Source organism: Plectrocnemia conspersa, unplaced genomic scaffold (assembly GCF_051122295.1).
Source record: "Plectrocnemia conspersa isolate PC_06_02 unplaced genomic scaffold, ASM5112229v1 ptg000013l, whole genome shotgun sequence".
Classification (NCBI taxonomy): Eukaryota; Metazoa; Arthropoda; class Insecta; order Trichoptera; family Polycentropodidae; genus Plectrocnemia; species Plectrocnemia conspersa.
This window is the reverse complement of record NW_028277177.1, coordinates 15563129-15583340: the sequence shown is the minus strand read 5'-3', so window position 1 is coordinate 15583340 and position 20212 is coordinate 15563129. Positions and strand designations below refer to the sequence as shown.

At 29.6% G+C, this 20212-nt stretch overlaps 1 protein-coding gene across 1 annotated transcript in view; it reads right to left on the bottom strand.

The window, feature by feature from the left end:
* The window catches only part of LOC148227409 (protein O-mannosyl-transferase Tmtc2-like), a 284374-nt gene that overhangs the window by 248797 nt on the left and 15365 nt on the right, over positions 1-20212 (bottom strand). Inside the window, exon 2 of the mRNA XM_088201697.1 lies at positions 10963-11186. Within this exon, the coding sequence (XP_088057823.1) occupies positions 10963-11048 (86 nt within the window). The 5' untranslated portion in view covers positions 11049-11186. The remainder of the gene's footprint in view (positions 1-10962; positions 11187-20212) is intronic.

Below are 20212 nucleotides of genomic sequence, written 5' to 3'. Positions count from 1 at the left end.
ACAATCGTTTGTTTAAAATTCCGTTGTTTTACTGTTATTTATATGTTCAAAATTACTTTTATTGCTTTGTTTACTATCTTTTTATATGTCATTTAAACCTAATAATTGTAAATATGAATAATATTCAATATCAAATAAAAATTCAATTCACGGCATATATTTCGATCAATGTGTCGTAAATATTTATTTTAAAGTTAATATTTCTCGCAAAATAATGTTCCAATTTGTTGTATAATACCTGTTACAAGCGTGATTAATAAAGAATAATATATGTATATAAATATATTGCATTTGCAATAAAACGTAACGGCTTACAGAGTTCAATAGAACACCGGTAATGCTTTTCATTGCTTTGGCAATCAATAAGTGCTAAAACGGGATCTATCGTATTAATATACATAAAAAAAATGTTCATTATCAAAGAACAGTGAAAGTCACAGCTGCCACTTTTTATCCAAAACACACGCACGTTGAACTAACACAATCATACAAATTGACAACTAGTTATTTATTTTGTTCGAAATTTACCGAAAAATTGAATTTTATAGCCGTATGTGACACAGGCCAAAAACCTTAAAATGAGCATTGCCGCTTAAACAAGAACAAGCGAGACAACATATATCGCTTTTCCCTCGCATACATACATATGTATACGTAAACAATGCATTTACAAAAAAGAATGCCGACGCACTATTGCAGTACAAATTTTGAATGTATTAGTTAAGAGCAAACTGTCTTTGGATTCGGTACTCTCACAATTTTTTATAGTGACTTTTTAAAAATTAAAAATTAGCTAGCAATCTTCTTCTTTTACATTATAAAAAAGTGATGTTAGAACTAAACCAATAAAAACTGCCCAAAGAAAGCTTATTTTTATTAATTTTAAGATATAATTCTAGTTTTATAAAATATGAAATAACATTCGTAATGGAATATTCCTTCCCAAATACATCTCTTGAGATCGAATGTTCTCAAATATTTCTGTGACATCTTCATTATATAAAAACGTCGCATAAAAGCTCGTATGGGGGCCCGGTCAATTTACAATAAGACTCGTTTTTTAATAAAAAAAATAATAATTTTAATTATTTTTTTAATGCAAATTAAGCTTTTGAACACTTTTCGCATACGACATTTTTTAGTAGGATTTCATTTTGCAAAGTTATGACACTTTTAAATTTTACATTGGCCGCAATTTTGTAAAAAATATTTATATTTTTTTTTCATACAGATCGTATAAAGGGGCTCAGTAGTTCTATATGATACTAAAAATTTAATTTTTAATCTCTAAAACCAAGCAGTTAAAATTCGCAAAATGGCTAGTATGGAGGTCCGATCGAACTGATACATCGCTTGTTTTGAAGCAAAAAACTAATTTTTTTATATTTTATTTAGATAAAACTTAGGCTTTTAAACGTTTCATAAAAAGCAATCTTTTCATTAAAATTAAAACCTACTGAGTTACGAGTGTTTAAGTTTTTATACTTGTCGCCATTTTGCAAAAAATTGACACATTGGATTTTGCTAGCAAACATATACAGAATGCTTAACCCGCCGTTGGTCGCGCGAGTGTTGCATACGCCGTTGGTCGCGCCTGAGCGAATAGCCGCCTCTCAGTTTTTTCTGTTTTTAAGTTTAAATATTGAATATTTATTATTTTTTTTATTTTTATTTTATTTTAGTGTTGTATATATAAAATAAATAAATTCTTTAAAACTTTTATTTATATAACGAAAGCAGAAAAATAAAATAATAAATATTTTAAAAGTAAAATATAATTTTTTTAGATATATGCCTAAAACTATAAAAAAAAACATGAAAAAATATATATTATTTTTGATCTTGAAGACTTGAATACTTAGTTATGCAATCTGGACATAATGCCGATGAATGTTCTTTGCATATTGGGTTATAGCACATGTGGCATTTGATGGTGATTTTGCGATTTTTTTTCCTAGGGCAAAAATTACATTTTGGACAATTCTATTCACTTGGTTCTGGGTGATGAATTATCGTAGTGTCAGGTTTCTCTCCTAAGTACTGCTATATTTTTATTTGCAAACTTTGCGATAAATTTGTTTAATTTTTTAAATTATCTAAGGAATCGAAAAAAAAATTCAAAAAAGTTTTTTTATACTATGTATCAAAAGAGTTAAATAAAATATATTTATAAAATAAATTAAAAACATAATAATAACAACAAAAAAGTAAATAATAATAAAAAGAAACTACCAAAAAATAAAATTTCCAGCACGAATCTAACCCGCGTAAATAACGTTCTCTCTCGATCCTTGATATAACAAAACTAATACGCAAAACCAAATGTATATCAAATTAGTAAACACGTGTTTGAGCCTGCAATATTGAAGAAAACATAATTCTTGAAAAGTAGAGGGACCCGAAAATTAATATGTTTCATACAAAAAAAACGGCATCAAAAAAACCGATAGGGTGAGCGCTGCGCCGCCGTGCGACCAACGGCGGGTTAAGAATTCTTTACTGTCACCAAAATTCAACTTTAAATCTGTATAAATAAGCTTACACTGACCTTAACTATATCGCAAGTCTTATAAGCGTATGTATGGTGGGTCAATCGACTCATAACACTAAACGTGTTTTGGAAAAAATAAAATCTTTAATTTTTATAAACGGTATCATAAGTATATTCGAAAGCTCTATTTCATCCTGGATTGGCAAACGAAGACACCGATTTCTTTAAACAACAGAAATATATTTCAATATGGAATATTTTTATTATAAAAGGGAATCTCATGTGATTAAACAATTATATATCTTTTCGAACAGAATTGCCTAATGCCAAGTATTATACCGAATGGGATTAGATTTAGTAAAACCCTCAGTTTTAGACGCTATCGATGTAGGTTTTAGCGAATTTTCTTTAACGCGGCAATTTTCTTGTCTAGCCCTTTCAGCTTATACAGTTTAACGGCGCGTTAAAACTCTTTTATTTGACATTGAAAGTCAATTAATCGATAGATTAAAAGCAACTTAATTATTCGCTCTTCATGCCTAGGATTATGCTTAGGATTGACGAACTATTTATTGATGATAAAATAATGCATGCAGAATATTGATTGATTATTCTTGTGACTCGGCTCTAGCATGCGCGAATGTAAATGTGTAAAAATGGAAGCTGTGGCATACACTACATGAGACGCAATTAAATAGCGGGTAGTTAAACTACCGTTGCATACTTAAACAATGCCATAGAAAAGCGACTGATCTATTGTATTATATACACCAAATAAGAAATTTATCAGATAAAAACAAAGACACGAGTTTTATCATCATATCATTAAGATTGGTCATGAATAGGGGCTTTGATCTTTTATTCTCCCTAATATATGTGATGTATATGTATAATATATAATCCAGAACGCTGACTCACAACTTCCTAAGTATCACTTAAGATACACAAGAGTTTAACTTGAACTCCTGCAGCCGAATCAAAGCAGACAACCTTGCGGAGTCCAGAAAGAGGCATCCACCTTTGCTTTAATCGTTTGATCTGATCCAACCAAGCAGTAATCTTAATATTTCTTAAACGATAACCAGCTATATAGAATGTTTCTATGTATATAATGCACTAATTTTTCAGCCATATTTTAACTATTCAATCCTTAAACTTTCATTAAAACTGTAATTTGTAATAATAAATAAATGCGTGGAACAGATTATCTGTGCAAATTAAAAGGTTTATGTTAATGTGTTGTATTGTATGTGATTATTACGCATGTATGTACTAAATCTATTATTTCCTGTTTTCATCTGCTAATGGATATCGGCTTTTAATATTCGTTTATAAATTATTTTGCCTATACATATATTTTTGATATTATTTATGTAAAAACGGAACATCTGTGAACACAAACTTGTTACTTTATCCGTATTGTTAGATTATTAAATTATATCGCAAGAGCTTTTACAATTGTATATAATAATTAATCTGTATAATTGCAGTAGTACTACTATATCAATTTGTGATTTGAAAATGAATAGTTTCAGTAATTAAACACAGAAAATCGTCAAATGCGGTGGAGCAAAGCAATCGTCAAATATTCATGAGTTATGTAAATGTATTAACTTATAATGAATTTACATTTCATAAATTGATTATCAATGCGATTTGATTTAGCAAACATTTGATTACTGAAATTTTGCACAAATAACGCTAATGCACGAATTTTAGGTCAATTTGTTTAAGCATTTAATTATTAATATTATGAATATTGAATTACTGATTGGGTTTTAATTAACTGAATTTCAACGCGTCTATTTTAAATCGAGTGTCTAATCTGAAAAAAACTAGTTATTGTTTTATAAAGTTTAATGCAAATTTGATTAACTTACACCTATATTTTATTTTATGATATTTGTTTCAATTTTGTAATGTATTTAGTGATTATTTTAAAATGTAAATGTTGTAGATTTTTTATGCTTTCTGCTTTGCAATTACTTCGCCAACTTTCGACTAAATTACGGAACATTAGGTTACATTATACGTATAAAGGAGACACAACGTCAGAAGAATGGGAGAGGGTTTCTGCGTGTACATTTGAATACATCGAATTGAATATCGATAAAATATACTATATGCTTTGCTGTGAGCATGGCCCCCCACAAATCGGACTCGTATACTATATACCTCAGGGCTTTGAATCCTCGTCTCACAAATCTGTCCAGGGGGTGGATTATAACTTTACCATTAGGTGCGAAATGGATTTGAAAGGTGTCGGAGTAAGGAAGGTTTATGCGACATCCCTTGTGATATTCCATTGAATATGGCCGGCAGGGTTCAAAGGGAACCTTTTCATTCTTTCGCGCTCACTTTCTCTCCTTGACTTTGCAAAGGCATTAGGCCAAATTCAATTTAGCGCCGGACGATTTTTTTCTCTTTCATTCCAAGACTCTCTTGACACGATTTGAAATTAATGCTAATGGCGTTGCCTCTACCAGACGACGACGTATTTTAAGCACACCTTCGGTTATTTTGAAGGACGATAAGGTGAAAAATGAATAATTTACTTTGATGACGCCAAACTCACATTATTAAATAATTTAATTTAAAATTTATTTACAATGTCGTTAAGCATAAGATAATGTACAAAAGTTTGTCGAGCAAATAAAAATAAGAACAATACAATAACATTTTTGCGGCTATATAAATAGCATTTTGAAGAACATTATATATTAAAAAAATATCTTGTCACCACAAAACGTCTACATATTTTTTGTGGGACAATATTTATTATTGTCAATAAGTAAATATTGAAAATAAAAATGTCATATTATCCTCAAAATTTTAATAGAATAATTATTTATATAACTAAAATTTGCTATGGCATATTAGCATGCGAAAGTGTGATTAATGAAAACGAACAAATCTCACCACACACACATTCCCCTGATGAATTAATCCAGCGTTCAGTATAAATTTTGACAAGAGAGCCTTAATCAAGACTGATTGTTGGGATCTCGCAGATTTCGCGGACCACACGTCTGCAAAATACAATCTCAGACCCTTGTGCGCTAATAGAGCCCTAATTTTACATTGGCAATCAGATAAGAGATTAAGGCAGCTATTGAACTGGATTTGCCTGGAGAGCCTTTCAGGACTTAGGACGGTGGGCATTATCTATGTACCGGTTCTAGTAGGTCGGAACGCCGGCCATTATCGTTCATCACCGCAGCCCATTGTTCTCGGTTTAATGGGTAAGCAAAAAATAATAAATACGCTTTTGATGGGGACGTGTCGTAATAATGTGTAAAGTTCGAACCGCCGTACGTCACATTCACGTTGCACGGATTACGGGGATAATCTGCCATTATCGCGGAAAATAGTTTCGAAAAGCTATACGGCGAAAGCAACAAGCTTTGTTTTTCGTCGTCTCTCCTATCTATCGCTACATCAAAACGGTAATCCTGTGCGGCGCCAACTATCCATAGAGATCTGTAAACCGCTTACTGGCGTTATCCATCCGTCGAACTTTACCCATTGGTGTAGAAAAATATGAGAGTATTTGTTTTTGTAATGCTTTTATATCCATTGTTAATGTTATTTATCATCGTTTTGATAAACGCATTACTGTTCAACAAAAATATTTTTTTAAAGACGCTTTAATATGAATGTTAATAAAAGCACAAGAAACATCTATTTGCTATACTTTTTATTGTATAGGATATAATGGTCATTTATATATGATATAACGGTAATAAATGCCTAAAATGCGACCCGACCGGTAATGTCAAAATGTTTGCCACTGTATGTTTAATGGGAACGTCCGGCCAAGGATTAAAACTTGACAAATACCAGCCTACTTCAGTGTAAGCTTTCTAAAAAAAACTTGCAATGAAGCGGAAGCAACAAGCTAAAAGTAAAAAATTCTGCCGTCTGACGTGCACAGTCTACAGCCTGATTGATGATTTAAAATCGTTGGTATTCCCGAAACGTGTCAGAAAAAGATGTTTTATTCGGAATATTGATTGACCTCGTAGCCAGTGCGACTTAATGTGAAATCTAGTAAGAGATTTAAAACAATATATTGATTACAATTTATAAAGTGTTTTCAATAGCGTTGTATTCCTCTTTGGGTTAGAAAACGGTTGTCACAAAAATATTTAAAAAATCTAACTAAAAAGAGTGAAGAGGTAAAATATATTTTACAATGAAAAATTAAACAAAAATAGAAAATCTTTCTTACACACTTCTATGTGCACAAATAAATTTTTTTACGGTCTTGGCCAGACGTATTTATATATCTAGTGGTATAATAAATTAGGTTAATAATTATTAATTAAAATGAAACAAAATCTTACTAGAAATAGTAAAGAGTCAAAATATATTCTACAATGAAAAATTAAACAAAATTGGAACATTTTTTCTTACACATTTATATATGCACAGATCTGATTTTTACGTTATTAGCCGGACAGATTTTTATATCTAGTGTTTAAATAAATTATAATTAAGGAAATCAGTGGTTTTATCAACAATTTTTTTTACTTCACATGACGAACATAACCTAACCTAACCTGTGTGGTTTATTTCAATTCATTAAAAGAATAATTGTAGTGTTTTTTGTTTAACTGGTACTTGATGAGCAATCAATTTATATATATCTTAAAAAAATATTCGCGATTTCTATCTTTAAACTTAACGTCGTTAACTTTTAAGATGGCAAAAATATTTAAAAAAATCTAAACAAAAGAGTAAAGTGACCAAAATATTTTACAATAAATGGGAAACCAAATAAAAAGCATTTTTTAAATATTTGTATAGCTTTAAATGAGAAAACTTATTTAATACAATTAATGAGAAAGTCCACAGCTGCATAATAATAACTCAAAAATATGAGTAGTTTTAAAATTTTCTGCAATTACATTGTGTATTTTTATTTATTTTTATTATTTGACGGCAATTAGTTACTATGCCTATGGCAAAAAAATTAATAGTTTAGCAAAACGAAAAAAAACACTGCTGTAAATATTTTTGCCTTAATGACTACCCAACTTGTTTCAATACACAAAAACTCACAATACACAACTGTGTTTTAAAAATTGATTGGTTTTATAGTGTTTATAGAAATAAAATAATCAAAATATTTCATTGCAAATATAAACGAATCCCACAGTTAAAAAAATATTAAAATAACAAACAGTACGGTAAAATATATTTGCTATGCAAATATTCGAATATTCGAATTGGAATCTCTATTATCTATGTATTACCAAAAAAGTATATTTTGCAGTTTTGCTTTTAATAAACTAAACAGTTATATTTTTGTGACTACTTGCTAAAATCTCAGTATTTAATATTTCTTACCTTAAAGCCATAGCATTATTGATTATAACAAAATCCTCACATAGAACACTCCATAAGGGTTGCGAATGTGACATTGCCCCAGTTTCACCCCTCTCTAAACTAAAAAAACACATGTGCGGCACGACAAAAAATCTGTTTTGTTGCACAACAATAATCACACGCATCACTAAACAGAAAAACTATTGGGGTGAAACATAATCACTAACAATATACTCATGAATACCCGCCGCTGCTACAATTGCTTAATGCGATGCACATAATGATAAAAAAATATTTTCCATAACCTAAATATAGCTCTAATCTTCCATGTGATCGGATCACGTACGAAACGTATATATTTGTAGTGCGTACAGACATTAAATACACGCGTATGTGTATGTGAACTATATGAGTATTACTGAACCCTCATTACACCTCAATAAAACCCTTCGTTGATTTTATTTTAACATCATGAATGGTATAAACGCGATGATAGTGTCATAAAAAATACATGATATAAAATGATGTATTTACATCGATATTATGTATGTTAGAAACACATCCAAATAAAAGATAATGCACGAATGGCAAAAATGTGAATATCTTGACCACTCCTTTTATTTTCTCTTTATTTAGAAAAATTAAACGTACGTAAAATATATTTTTTAACAACAATTTTAGAGAATTAAAAATATTTAAGTGTAATTTTCATATTTTAACTTAAATTCCCAAGGTCGAAGAGCAAAAGCCAAAGTTCTACAAAACTTAACCGTGCCATAAGAATAAACTAAAAGCACCATAAACATTAACAATGGTACTAAACAATGTTTTAAACATTATTTAACTATTTTTAACATAAAATACCAGATATTTATTAAACAATAGTATCGCAAATATCACTTTAGATTATTAATATATGTAATATAAAATAAATTATATTACATACGAATATATATATATATATATATATATATATATATATATATATATAAATTACATATGTACATTTATAAATGTGTATATGTAAAAATAAACTATCATCCTTTATACAATATCGAACATCCCCCAAGTAGAATGAATGAAGCAATTTATCATTATTTGACTGTCATTATCTGGTCACAAGAAAAAGTTTGAATGGTCGCTTTCATAAGATGTGTATCAAAGCCGAGAGACTTAGTTTTTGCGAATCGAATAACAATTCTTGGTCATAGCATTATAACTTTAAATGAGAATACTTTTATCTTTTCCTAGTTATTATTATACACGACAATTTACCATTTAATAAGAATCTACTTATATTTTTATTAAGTTTAAGTTACGTGTAACGCGATTTTGTATTCATTTAATGAATTTTACCTAATCCTGTACAACGACACGGAATCAAATTGATGATTTATTATATGCAATTATTTACGTTTAAAGATTAATATCAAACTATCTCAGTGATATTAACTAAGGTAACTTTATCCGTCGAGTTTCACAATTAATAACATCCGCCGCTCTCAGTGAGCGACTTCCTCTTCTAATCTCGACACCGACCACAGATTTTCATTATGACTCCTAAATTTCTAGCGAACTTTTCTCATACTTTCTGGATTGCCTGAGCAAATTGCCATATACACGCCTACGTGGAATCCTCTCTTACTAACAATTTAATCAAGTATTTTAGGAAATATTTGTATACTCATATTATTTATGGTACAGAAACAATGATAATGTATCTTAGTTAAACTTGTTTAATTATTAAAGATTTATTAGGAACTAAGTAAATAATAAAAGCTTTTGAAGTAAATATATTAAATGTACTAATGTGAAAATGACACTAGCAATAAGAAAGCAGACGCCATAATAAAAACAGTTGTAATTTCAAATACTTTAAACTATTTTAATAACAATATTTTTTTATTTAAGCACTGGCATATGTATATGTAAAATACATAAAAATCAGATAAAAAAATTTAACTCGGATGTTTATAAATTTATTCAAAACAAATGTCTTAGTTGACATTTTAAGGCATTAAATAAATTAATATATCATAAATCTTTTTTATGACAATTTTGTGCAATTATATTATATGTATAATACAATATATTAAATAGTGCTTCTCAGAAACTATTTTATTTTTCAGTTAAATTTGTTCTGTGGGCTTAATTAATATTTTTTTGCTATTGCTTAAAAAATGCATTGTTGATCTGATCATATAAAATATAAAATAACAGCATTTTAAGTTTACTTAATATGTTATGATTTATAAAAATACTATTGCAGTTTATTATAAAAACGAAAAATTAATTATTTCTTTAGATTAATATAAAAAAAATTCTAATAAATTTAGCTAAATATAATATAATGTAATTTATATACATTACAATATTAAAAAGTTAATGTAGCATTTTAATTACAGTTTTAGTTATTGTTTAATATATATAATAGAAAACTACTTTAAAACTACTAAATACGCAATAATAAAATTTGCTTTATTTTAATAAAGAAAATAATTTTGATAGTGAAATTATTAGCACATTTTAGGAATGTAAAATTACTTTTGCTTTAATTACGAGCTAATATTGCAGAAAACATTGCTGATATATCTGAATTATCTGTATTTATACGCACACATTTACTACTCTAATAATAAAAAACAATGTATATATTGTAGTTACTAACAAAGATTGAGACTTTATAAAAAATACTATTTTTGTACTAAATATTGTTTTACTTTCTTGTATATTTTGTCTCAAGCTCGTACCACAGAAAGGTAAATAATAAATTCAATAAGCACAAAAACAATAACAGCTCAGAATTCCAAGCTCAAACGGAATTATTAACCGATCACATTGACTGCGGTTTTCAACAGTCTTATAACACGGCACAATATTAACTTTTAGCAATTCGTTTTCAGCTGAAATTTAAATTTATGAGATCGTGCTCAAACAGTGTAAGTGGGCAAACACGGAACAAAAAGCCCTCAGATCGAATAAACCGCACAGTGGTGATCGAGGCCGAAATTCACAAGCCGATCAATTTTGAATTATTAGTGTCGATTCAAAAAAGTTTTTTGTTGTTGTAATTTATGTATAGGTAATGGATACTATTGTAGGACGGGAGTAGGAAATTTTTAAATATAAAAAGAGCTCACCTGTCGTCGTACACGAATCCGGCGTCCAGGGTGTTGTAGTATAGCAGAAATGCTAATAAGCAGCATGCCAGGCTAACCCAATCCATGATTGAGGTCAACCGGCCCTCGTGGACCTCAAGCCGGTCGCGGGCAACACCCGTATTCAAGTAGACCTTTGTGATGTTTTGCGATAACGACACCGGACCCCATGTGTTGCTTTCACTCCATAGGTCATGGTTTGTTATCTGTAAATGAGAACAAATATAACATGTTAGCTTTTCATAGATACATACATATGTGCTTAGATTTGCCCTTAGATGTCATTTTCAATGCGTGAGTTTTAAGTTTAAGAAAATGAAAAATACTCGTTTGAAAAAATAAGCTTTTTATCTTTTGAAAGTCATTTTTAATTTTAATATACAAGAAAGCATCTACCTTTTTCTGAAATTCAGTGCTTCCAAGTTTAAAAAATAGCTGTATAAAACTTAATTTAATTATTTCATTGATAATTATTCTTGCATATTAAACACAAAATTGTATATCGCTAAGCATATATTTAAACTACTGAAGGGTGCTGTTGACAACTATTCTCGAGGAATTCCAGTTTTGCGTTCCGGAACGTCTTGAAGAATCACGATCGCGTCCTCTTTTGGCCAACACTGGCCGACTCGCTATGGCTGTTGCCATCCAGCTTCTTTATACGCTGACATTGTACATTGCTCTGCTTAATGTCAGCTACGAGGAGCTGGTCTGGTTCGTGCTTTATAATTTTAATATGTTATGATTTTGTATATAGTGAATTGAATATAAATTTATTGTAGTTTTAACGTTATTTTTTTAAGACTTTTAATTGTTTAATAATTCAGAAATAATTTCAGCAAGTTAATATTTTTTACCATTCGCCCAAGTAATACAAAACTATTGGATCTGTCGATTTGTTTGGCACAGTACGAGCAAAAAAACATAATCTTAATTAAAAACGAAGAATTCGCGCCGTCTTCGTCGTCTCGATGAAGATATTTGAATTAATTAAAACGCAATAAAAAGTCAGCGACGTCGGTTTTATTACGGATTTTACGGTGTTTGCAATGAAACGTTTTTGTGCAGTCATTATATTGTGAAAGTCGAGAAATTTCCTCCGGCATCAGAGCATTACTAACGGCGGACCCAGCACTAAGGAAAAAGAGCCGAGGCTGCAAGGAGGAGAGAAACAACGCCTTTTACGAAAAGGACACGTCGCCATGGCAACGAATCTCGTTCTTCTGGAGACACAGTGAAGAGAGAGAGAGAGAAGAGAGAGCTCCCAGACAACCGACGAGCCGAGGCTACGCTCCCGGTGCCGTGATAAGGGTTTTGTGAGGGATTTGACACTTGAAATTTACATTTTAATTAACGCAAATTCACTGGCCGCCGGCTCTGTGCATTGTCTAATAAAATACTTCATTAAATTACTGCGACCCGAGAAGTATACGCAAAAGTGTAGCGTGTATGTGTGTATTTTTGGCCGGTGATGCGAACGTGACGCCTAACCGAAAAAGGGTTAATACATTAGTTATGCATAATTTTAAAAGCGATTTAATCAATTTTCTGTACTAGAGGTCGTATTTTAGAATAGTATTAAAGTACTATTAATCATCATATATAGTTGAACTGTCAGATGTTAAGATTAAAACAAATTTAAATATGTTGTTTTTAATTCTTTTTATGTACTTATCTTTTTATATATTTATTATTATATATTTTAAATAAACTTTAAATTAAACATTTGAAACCTGATTAATTTATTTAATTATTTAGTTTTTATAAAACAGAAGTGAGAGCTATTTAGTATAAATAATTCACTTCATTTTAATAAGCTTCGTATCTTTACTTATTTATGTTCGTATGTACTAAATACTTCAATTTAATTAACTGTAAATAAATTGATGGTATAAGTAAAATAAAAGAGAAAGAAGATTGAAGTGCCATTTTATGCATATTTATATTCAATAGTCGATATAAATAATTAAAATTTAGCAAAAAAAATAAATTCGATTACAATTTTTCGAGCAATTTACAAGATGGCCGATACGCCGAAAAAATTGACCTGTCAAATTAGCGACGCTTTGGATTTCCAATATTCTTTAACGGGCCGAAGGACAGATTAATGGATTTGAGAGCTATTCGTCGGAAAAAATCTCAAAAAAAACGTCATCGAGTTTTGATAATAAGACGAAAGACGTCTAGCACGATGGAAAATCTAATAGAAGGAGGGGCGAAAAAGCACGACAAAAAATAAAACAACGAACGCCGGAGCTTTATTTAGGGCACAGTGAAAAAACAAAACTGTGTACCGAAACGGATGAAAAAATGTTTCCTATTACCAATTCAAATATTTATTGCTTAGCCGACCGGAGTTGAACTTTCGACGGAAAAACTCAAATGTCGTTCGATCCAATTCCCATTCGATCATGGCAGCAAAACAAATATTGTTTCATTCGGCGCACTAAAGTTTTGCATAAACGCAGAGACAATGTTCAAAACAATAAACAGACCATAACTTTGTTTTATTTTGCGACCGAAAAAACACAACGCAATTTCTGTATATTTTACTTTATATTCCCTCGATAAACTAATGGAAAGAACAATATTTAGCCAATGAAAAAACAAAATGTTTTCATCGGCGTATTTGCAACATTTTTATCATATGTTTTTACAGGATATGACTCATTATTTGAAGCTTTGTATAATTTTAAACATAGCTCTTTTGAAAAGCTAATGTAAACTTTCATACTTGATTTTTAATTCAATTATATCGCATCCTTCAACACACACAGTATTTAGTTTAATTATTTTTGTCTATCTATATATTGACAGCACTTAACATTCTAGCTAATAACTTTTACTAGCTGCCTCTTTAATTGAAGCATAGTAAATCTAACAATAAGCACACAATTACATTTAAATGAGACAGTTAGGACTTAACCTCTTTGTGTTAATAGTTTCACCTTGAGTTTGCCTATATGTTCAATGCATTTACAACTAACCGCGCTTTAATTTTGCAACAGCATAATAAGACTACCAACTTTAAGGTTAATCGATACATAAAGATTTCATTTAAATTCAGAAAATTTGATACTTAGATAAATTGTTAATTATTATTCGCAACGAATCTTATAATTATAGTAATAAAAACATGCTGCAACGGATATTTTTAAATTTGGAATATTTTTAATCGACTTTTTTATCAAATCTACGATAATGTATTGATGCTATTGTGGCCATAAGACAGCCAAAAATAAAAATTTAATAATCGCGTTTTTGTAAATTAAAATTGCTATAATGTGCATAAACAATTATAGCGCAGCAGCTAGCAAACTTATATTAGAACTGATGCATTTTTCTTATTATGTTTGAATAACTTAAATATGATGAAAACTTAGTTTATAAAGTTTTAATTGGAAATTCCACTGGTGAAAAAAATTACTCGAGCTCACATAATACGAAGTAGCAGAAACAGTTTAACTCGGTTCGCTCAGTGCTGAAGTTGCATCACAAGAGTAATATTATTTCGTTTTAATTTATATTTAATTGAGTGACACTTTTGCAAAAATATACCATACTCAACTTGAAAAAATAATTTTAAATATGTTATTCTTAAAAAAATAACCTAATTCTACAAAAATAATTGCTAATATCTAAATTTTACAGACCGTATGATACAAAATCAGCTACATGAAATCCCCTTGTCGTACTCCTTTTATTTTTTTTAATGATTTGAAAACTCGCTCTTTGCTTTATGTATTTAAAACATCAAAGCTTTAAATTATCGATTAATCCTATGCCTCTGATACATATAACCCGCGTCTAATTTGGTAGCTTATTAAGGGATGGTCACGTGTCACGCGGGCATTCACCAGCATCAGTGTGACACATGACTACTACCTAAGCAAACAAGGGTTCATTGACGACGTCAGATATATGGGGTCAGATATTATTTCGCAAAGTAAATATATTTGTACTATTTTTCAACGCTTTATCATCAAACGCAAACGTTGTCTATGTAAAAGGGTTGAAATTTGTGCATCACCCTTATAGCATCAATGCCTGCTGGTCACGTTTTATCGCACAGTAATAATATGTTTGTTAATTCTATTGTAAGCCAGTAAACGTATAAATCCTCGATTATTCTATTAAAAGAATATAAATAGAATAAAAAATAATAATAAATTATCTAAATATGAAATTTCCGATAAAGCTGATTATTATAAAAAGCAGTTATATATACTAAAATTTTAAAATAGTTAATATTAGCTTGATAACCACTTTAGTTTGACACGTATCTTTTATATTCTATATTGTTTATTGATCGTGTCAAGTAAATTAAATTTTACACAAATTTCTTTCATTAAATTTATTTTTAAACTCGTGAAAATATTTATTTTATATAAATTTGATTATCAATCTTACTTTTTTTCACAGTCTAAGGTCGGAGGATCAAATTTTAATTAGGTAAGGTCAGTCTGTTTGTGTTCATTATTATGTTTTCGCCTTATCACCCCACAGCAGGCGCTGGTGATGTGAAAAGGATAAAAAATCCGCGTCCGGCCCTTTCAATTTGCCAAATGCCGGCTCGTGGACAGAGTCAACAATTCGATATCAGCCGCCCCGTCGCGAATATCATTAAGCAAACAAAAAGCGGTAATGGAAAAATTTGTCCCGAAGTTATCCCTCAGGCGGCATATTTAAGCCCAATCACAAAGTATTCATCACCGGTTGGTTCCATCTGCGGGAAAGCTGGTAACAAAAAATAAACACGAACCGTTCCGACCGTCTCGTTTCATTCCAAATTGATACGCTTTGCCTGTAGATCTATCTATGTTGGTTCGTCCGCGTATTTTTTTAAGTTTAGCGGTTTTACTGTCGATGTTTGAGAAGCGTAAATCAAAATTAAATACAAGAAAAAACGTTTTTAATAGCTCTTTCTTTCTCCATTTACTAAAAGACGGAATAAAATATATGCATGGGTTTTTAAATATAAATATAACTAAAACAACTCTGCAAATTATTTAAATAAATTACAAATTGATTGTTAAAACTAATGTTATTTTTTAAAACTCAACTAACAATATTAGGTGTAAATATTCTGGGGCTAGTCATGCAAAATGCGTGGCAATTATTTAATATGACACATTGCGTTTAGCATATTAAAATTGGATCGATTAAATGAAACAATAAATACAATTAACTTATACTTATTATTAGAATGTTGGGTTTGGAATGCAAAATGAGAGGCAACCCAATATGTAGTCACATTTTTTATAATACATTATATCCCGGACCAATAATATGGAATCCCAAAACAATTAAATCGTATATATTATTACAAACCATACAAAGACTATTCTACGATTAAATCGTATATATTATTACAAACCATACAAAGAATATTCCAAGAAAAATAAATATTGTTAGTCAAAATCTTAATTTCTAACATATTAGTTCCTTTACAACTGTTAATGTGATACATAGGGATATTTTTATGCATAGTGTATCTAATTTCTCGAAAAATGAGTGATAGAGCAAAATTTCTTAGAATTTAGACTTATGAAAAAGTATGTGTACAATACAATACGTATTTATTTATTTCGCAGAATAATGGCAAACAATTATCTTTCTTAGTAAATTCCCAAGAACTTGTGAACTTGTGATGAATTCACTTTCATTCATCGATGGTGAGTATGATAGTGATAGTACCTCAAAAGACTGGAGTGAATTTAATCCAGCAAGCGATAATCAAGATTTCGAAGGTATTTCAGGGGAACAAGTTTTTCCTAATAATAGTGAAAGCATCGAGGAAGTGGGCAATTTATGTATTGGTTATTATTTGTTCGAAATAATAGTTTTAGAAACAAATTTATATCGTCGGCATACATCTCATAAATACAAAATATAAAATAAAACCGCACAATGGAACGATGTGACAGTAAGTGAACTGAAAAAGTAGTTAAGTTTATTTATTAAAAGTTTCGATATAGACTGATATATTGATATGTCAATAAATAGATTTAGACAAATTTTAACCATTTCAAATAGTTCATTACTTTTAAGGCAAATTCAATAATGCTACAAGTCATAGCAAAACATTTCACTTGATAAGGGAACTAATTTCATAGCTAAGTAGACTAATTTTTCGGGTATTTAGTCCTCAACCAAATATGAAATGTTCAATATAATGTTTTGCGAATCAGATACCGGTTATATTTGTAATTTTAAACTATACACTGGAAATGCAGGAAAATTAGTAAGCACGGCGATGAAAAACTTCGTGGAACAATCCAGAAAAATATGGGTCTGCCATAATCTCAAAAATATAAAATTAAGGCCTCTACAGATGTTACAAGGCAGAAAAATTAAAACGCTTATCCAAATTAGGAAAACAAATAAAAAAGAGATTGTATGATACATACTTTTCATAACAGCCAGATGATAGACACGGGAAAAAGCAGAATGACCGGCCTAACAATATATAAGCCTTAATGTACTACAATATAAAATTAACTGTAATAAATGTATTTAGATCAATAAATACATAGTTACGTAATATTTAAAAAAAAAACAATGGAAAAAACAAAAGATATTGTTTTTTCTTTTATTTCAACGCGCATTGTTTTATTCGTTCAGTGTCTATCAAAATTTTAATCGTAACAGCAAAATTATTCACAGATTTTCTTTTGAGTGCAGCTAAAGCATTAATGCAGAATTCAGTAAAATCTATCGATTTTAAAGACATTTCACGAGTTTCTACCACATCTTACCGTGCCCGTGTTGTCGTTCCACCAGAATGGCTTTCGGATAAGCAAAAACAGCATCAACAAATAAAAATAAAAGTGTGGCAATATATGTGTGAAGAAAGTGTCGTGATTGTACTGCACATGGAATAAGGAAAGATGCAGAAATTGTGAAAAAAAAATGTGTTTTATACGTATCAAAAAATGTGAATAGTGTAAATAATAAAAATTATTATAAATAGTGATATAGGGTGGGTCATAAGTGTAGTGATAAAAATAAATGTGTTTGTGCCAGTTGTAAGCAGAAAAGGGACGCCGAAAAATTTGGTGAGTGCAAATTATATTATATTATAAACGGATATTTCTTTTAAATCGTTTAAACAAAAATTATTGAAGCATTTAAACATATATATTATTAAATTATAAATAACTGATTGGTAACCATTGCAACCATTTTCAATTTACATAAAATATTAGGAATGAATAATACATATTTATTCGTTTAATATATTATTCCATGGAGATACTTTTAAGTGCAATAATATTTTTTTTTCAATTATTTTACAATAATTGAATACGGCGATAATTTTTCCGAATTCTAGCTTTTTCCCCCTGGTTTCTTATTCTGTTAATCATTGCGATTTTTCAAATGGTGAGAAAATTTTAAAATAACAAACACTGGGTAAAATGTTTGTAAGTTAATGGATGATATTTTTTGAAGTTCTTTGATTACTGTGTTATCTAATTCATCTACATATAGCGTAACGGTTTTATTTTTTAATTTTGCAATAGCATACAGAATTCAAGGTTGAAAAACTTTGTTAATTGATTTACTATCAACCGGGATGTTTCGATTTCTTTTGAATGGATTGGTTTTATGTTTACTTAGCCAGACAATTTGATCCTTAAATTTATTTTTGTTAAAGAAGTGTTACATAAAATATTATTTATTATATAAAATAAATAAATATTGTTCATATATGTATTAAAAAAAATCTCGTGCACCAAAAAGGCGACATCTCATTGCATTGCGTTGCAATGGGATGAGATGACTTATTTCACAAAAATTTAAAATAAAATATAATTTATTTTTAATTTGATAGTACGTAGAAATAGTATAGTTATTATATAGAGGCAAACTTGATGGTATCCCAGTATTTTTAATAAAAAAACGCATGACGCAGGACTCATGCCTAAATTTACGGCCACTAAACAATGTTTTTGTAAACGAGTCCTCGGGCGTTAAGCTGTTAAAAATAATTAAAAATATTGAGCAGACTAAAAGTTTTTACCCATCACTATTTAACAAGACAAATTTTAAATAAATCTGATAATATAATATAAAACAATTTCCATAAATGTGTTTTTAAAATATTTATATTTGCAGTTATTTTTAGTATTGATTGCTTCTTAATTAAAAAAAAATATTGTTTGTATCATGTATTATGAATTTAGGTAGAATTAGGTGTATAGTTTATAAACATTGAATTTAATTTTACTAAAAACGTATGATAAAAGCATTATAAATTAAGTATAATATGGTATTTATAATTTATAATTCATTAATATATCTTTAACAAAAAACTTAAATTTTTCTAAAATGTAAAATACATATTTTTGCTTATGCCATAAAACAATGTAGTTTTTCTATAAATTACAATACATGTGCATTTAAAATAGGTATCTCAAAACCATCAAGTTGAGTTATTAGATTAAATTTATCGATCTACCCCAAAGTGATTTTACATTTCTTTAAATTATTATTTCACAAATAGGCAGATGTTTTTTTTACGATTTCGCATTCGCGTATTGAATATCAGAAACAGCTGTTGAAATTCTCAGAATAACAAAATTAATGTTATGTAAGGTCAGCCAGGTAAGATCTTTGAAAATTTTCCTACGTATGTTTATTCAACGACTCGATGGATTGGTTAGGGTCGCGAATTTCAACCACTATTTACATTTGATAGAAAGATAAGAAGCAACCGAAAGGTGGAGTAGAAGCATTTGATGGAATGTTTTGAATTCATTTTGAACGTAAATTTAAAATAACAAATGCAGCTTTGGTACACGAGATGAATTCTCAAGAATTATTTCGCTTCGATACTCGTCGGTGCCGAACCGAACGATAATAAATATTAACATTGGGGTGTAGGTTGCGTTATGGTAGTTGTAAATGGTAGCGAATCTGGGGGTTACGTCATAGCAAGCAATCAATTTTAAATTATTCCCTGAAATAAAAATAAAAAGGCTTTATATTCAAAGATCCAAACGCCCACCACGATGAAATCCGTAAGCGGACCGATATAATTTCCTAATGAAATTAAGCAGTCTGTCTCAAAGGCACTTTTAATTTTTGGATTTAAGCTTAGCGATATGTATACTTTATATATATATATATATAAACGTGGTTTGCCTTACTTTGGTCAAGAATTCCAAGTAAAATAATTTCATATTTTCGGTTAAAGCCGACCGAGTTACGTTTCTCATATCGCTTACTA